At 32.7% G+C, this 3851-nt stretch overlaps 1 protein-coding gene across 1 annotated transcript; it reads right to left on the reverse strand.

The window, feature by feature from the left end:
• Positions 1-381: 381 nt before the first annotated feature.
• LOC143559814 (uncharacterized) lies at positions 382-904 on the reverse strand. Its single transcript, XM_077048276.1, has one exon. It carries the CDS (start codon positions 902-904, stop codon positions 449-451), a length of 456 nt encoding a protein of 151 aa, XP_076904391.1. The 3' UTR covers positions 382-448.
• Between the last annotated feature and the right edge of the window lie 2947 nt (positions 905-3851).

Consider the following 3851-nt stretch of genomic DNA (forward strand, 5'->3'; position numbering starts at 1 on the left):
TGAGCATTAAATTGACAAATTTTCAAAGTTTGGACTGAATTGCCAAAAATATCAAACCACAGGGACTAAAATGACCATTAACTCAAAATTAAAAGAAGAAAGACAAAAATACCCTTAAACTAACGGCATAGCTGGATGCCGTTAGACGGATGGGATGTAACTGGCTAATATTTAAAACTATGAGGACTAAATTGACAAAATTAAAAATTTTGGACTGAAGTGGCGAAAGTAGCAAACCACAGGGACGAAAATGACCATTAACTCAAAAAAAATGTTAAATCAATAATATAATAATATGTGTGGTCTACACTCCACACCATCCCGTCAGTTTCATGTGAGGTATGGTCCAGATATTAAAACATAGCATTAATCATATCATCATCTTAATATTATGGATAAGAGACCACTAGAGTCATGTTATTCAAAACATACCAACTACATCTAGCTATTACACCTCTTTAATTTCAAGTTTTTGGTCTTCCTCGATTTTAAATGCCGACACAGGAAAAGTCCGAAAGAACCCCGAGTGAGCTTTGAAGGTGATCTTTCCCGTGGGCGGATCATCAACACTGATCTCACTCAGATTTATCCACATCATCAATTCTTTGGTCTTTACACCGGTTAGTTTCTTGATTCTTGATTTCTCAACATACGCGGTCACCTCATTTGCATAACTAGCGACACGCCTTATCTTTTCGAACTTGTGATCCTTCTTCCTTTTTTGTTTGAGCCAAACAAAACCCGTGTCTTTGACATACCCGCATTCTTCAATATCCTCCAACGGTAACAGGCCGTTCGGTAACCCGACTTCTGCTAGCAAAACCTGTGTTTTCTCTTTGCAGATTTTGTCACCATGGTATAACTCACTAGCACTGGCTCGTATCTCATCTGTAACAATAGACATTTTGTTACTTCTTGTAAATGAGAGGTGGGGTATAATAATATATATAGTCCAATGGTTTCAACTTTGCCCCTTCTAGTTAGCAACATTTGCACATCTACCCTTATAGGCTATTCACTATTTTCCTCTCTATAGGACAGTAAAACAAACCGGTCTAAATGCCTAATTATGTCATGTCATGTGTAACTTGTTTAATTTAAAATAACTTTGAATATTTTAAAATTTTGCAAAATTTCCTAACAATTTCATGGGTTATGTATATGTTTAAGAGGTAGTGCTTATTTCTTTTATAAATTAAATTAGTAAATTTTAAAGTCTATGGGTGAAATAAAACAAATGTTATTTATTATAAATAGCATAGATAGCCAATCCCTTTTTATTGTTGGGTGCAATTCTCCAACAACTTTCAACCTACCATATCAAAATATGATTTAAACCTCTTTAAGTTCTATAACTGCCCACATGGGTCATTTATTTCTGTTAAATAATAATAATAATAATAATAATAATAATAATAATAATAATAATAATTCAAGAAAATATAATGTTCCATTTTATGACAATAAACTTCTATTAGTGTTGTATCATTTGTTGGAAAAGCATATAATACCGAAGTATTAATTATATAGCTTTTATTCATGAAATGCATATCTGACTGAATTAGGCATCCATAATATGTAAAACAAATAGTTTATAATACAAGATCATTATAGAAGTTTAAAAACTTATTATACATTAATACTTATTGTAGATTTTATCAAATTTCTAACTCGATGCTTCAAATTAGGATTGGTTTCCTTTTTCATTGATTTCACCTGAGTTTCCGGCCGTAAACATGTCGGGAAGAAGGAATACGTGGCTGATCAATAAGTTCATGGAAAATCACAGCAAGCACAAGGGATTAAAATGCTACAACTATCGGTAAACAAGAATTCGGAATGCTTTAAGTCATACACCGTAATCACATGCAGCTTGAGTGTTGGTTGTCCCTTCTACATGTTAGGCAACCGTTTTAGTTAAAATAAATAAATAAATAAGAGAGAACTTCGATTTTGATCACTGTGGTTTCTTAAAATTATCAATTTTGGTTAAATGGTTTATTTTAGGCTTTTATGGTACAATAGTTTCAATTAACTATCAGTTTTAGCCCAACTCATTAAAGTCATCCACCAACAGTTAGTTAATACGACTTTGAGGGGCTTTTTTATATTTTTCACAAACTTAATTTTGGTAGAAAACCTAAAAATTCTTTTGATTAAAAGTTTGTGAAAATACAATAAAAGCTTCTCAAAGTTGTATTAACTAACGGTTGGTGGATGACATTAATGGATTGGACTAAAATTGATAGTTAACTGAAACTATTATACCATAAATACCTAAAATAAACTATTTGACTAAAATTGATAATTTTAAGAAACCACATATAAAAAAATCAAAGTTCTCTCAATAAATAAAAAATAAAACTCATGCAAAGTTTCAGCGTCATGGGTTAAAAGAACAGCTTGACACAGCTGGAGGTGCAAATCATATGCAACATCCTAAATTTGTTACTTTTTAATTTCCTTACTTTCCATTTTAAAGTTTAGTTTTTATATGTATAATTGGTGATAACAATGGTTTTGGTTTTGGTTTTTAAGCCTTATACAAATTTTGGCATTCTGCATATTTCGAAGATGAATTTGTCATTGTGCTTATACTATCCGACAATCACAGGCACAAGGATCTCATTACACCTTTTATGCTATTGAACACATTTCTTCTACAAGGTACACACAGATGAACTTTTTTTTTTCTTAGAACGACCAACTAAGTAACGCCGGGTACTCTGTACGCGGCCTCCAATGGCTAAAGGTAGCCCGAGCCGACCGACGGAGCCTCTAGCGGTCCACCTATTGAGGGATTCCCCGGATAAAACCCGACCCTCACGCCCGCCAAATGGCACGATAGCGAGGAGCCGGTAAAACCGGGTGAGATCAGGACTCGAACCCTGACAAGCCAGGGTCATCCCTCATATCTCCCATATAAATTGGTGATAATGAGGTTTGAACCCCTTACCTCTCACTAGTAAAATGAGGACTTTACCATTAAGCCACATCCAATTTATTATACACAGATGAACTAATCAACTAAAATGCATAGCTAATCAAATAATAAATTTAATTAAAACACACAAATTTATATTTAAAGTAAAAGGTCGGTTCCATTTGTAATTATTTAAATTTTAAATTAAATCAAAATTTTTTGATTGTTTTTTGATTGGCCAAGGAAAAGATTTTCAATCACCACCAAAAGGTACTAGTTGCTAACCATTGCTCGGGAAAAAAAAAATCAAATTAACTATCAAAATGTAAAATAATTTAAAAAACAAGAATACATTTATTTGATGACAAAAGATATTTATTTTAATATTTTATATTTTGAAAATAAAAAAATTTCTTAAACCTCAACACACCAACCATAACACATTTCATGAACATAAATATAACACTGTATTTGTTTTCTAGTTTAAAAGTACTGGAAAGCGACATGACAAGGGCAAACCACGTCTGGTCACCATCAACTCAGACATGTTTATCTTTATAATAGAGACTGGTCCTTATCTCACTTCATCACCATCCTCTCTATCCTGATCTTCATTAAGGTTTCCTTTTCCTTTACATAGGTTCTTTGATGACTTTAGCTATTCTCAGACTACCCCTTTTCACAAGGGACCAAATTTTCCAGTGACTACACAATCTCGTATTTGCTACGTTTTGATACTAAGGTAACCAACATGAACACTTCTATAATAGCAAATTGGATTTAAATAATCTCAACTATCAACTATTGCAAATTATAGTCCTAACTAACAAATTGGCTTTTAATGATCCCATCTTTTAATATATTTATTCCCAACGAGTCACAACTAACAAAAGCTTAACTCTGTTAGTCTCCGGTCACAGGAAAAACC

Source organism: Bidens hawaiensis, unplaced genomic scaffold, assembly GCF_021521415.1.
Source record: "Bidens hawaiensis isolate Kalapana, Puna unplaced genomic scaffold, B.hawaiensis_p1.1 tig00020044_1, whole genome shotgun sequence".
NCBI lineage: Eukaryota > Viridiplantae > Streptophyta > Magnoliopsida > Asterales > Asteraceae > Bidens > Bidens hawaiensis.

Bases quoted from the DNA above. Each gene is read 5' to 3' on its own strand.
- LOC143559814 (XM_077048276.1), bottom strand. From the start codon at position 904: ATGTCTATTGTTACAGATGAGATACGAGCCAGTGCTAGTGAGTTATAC.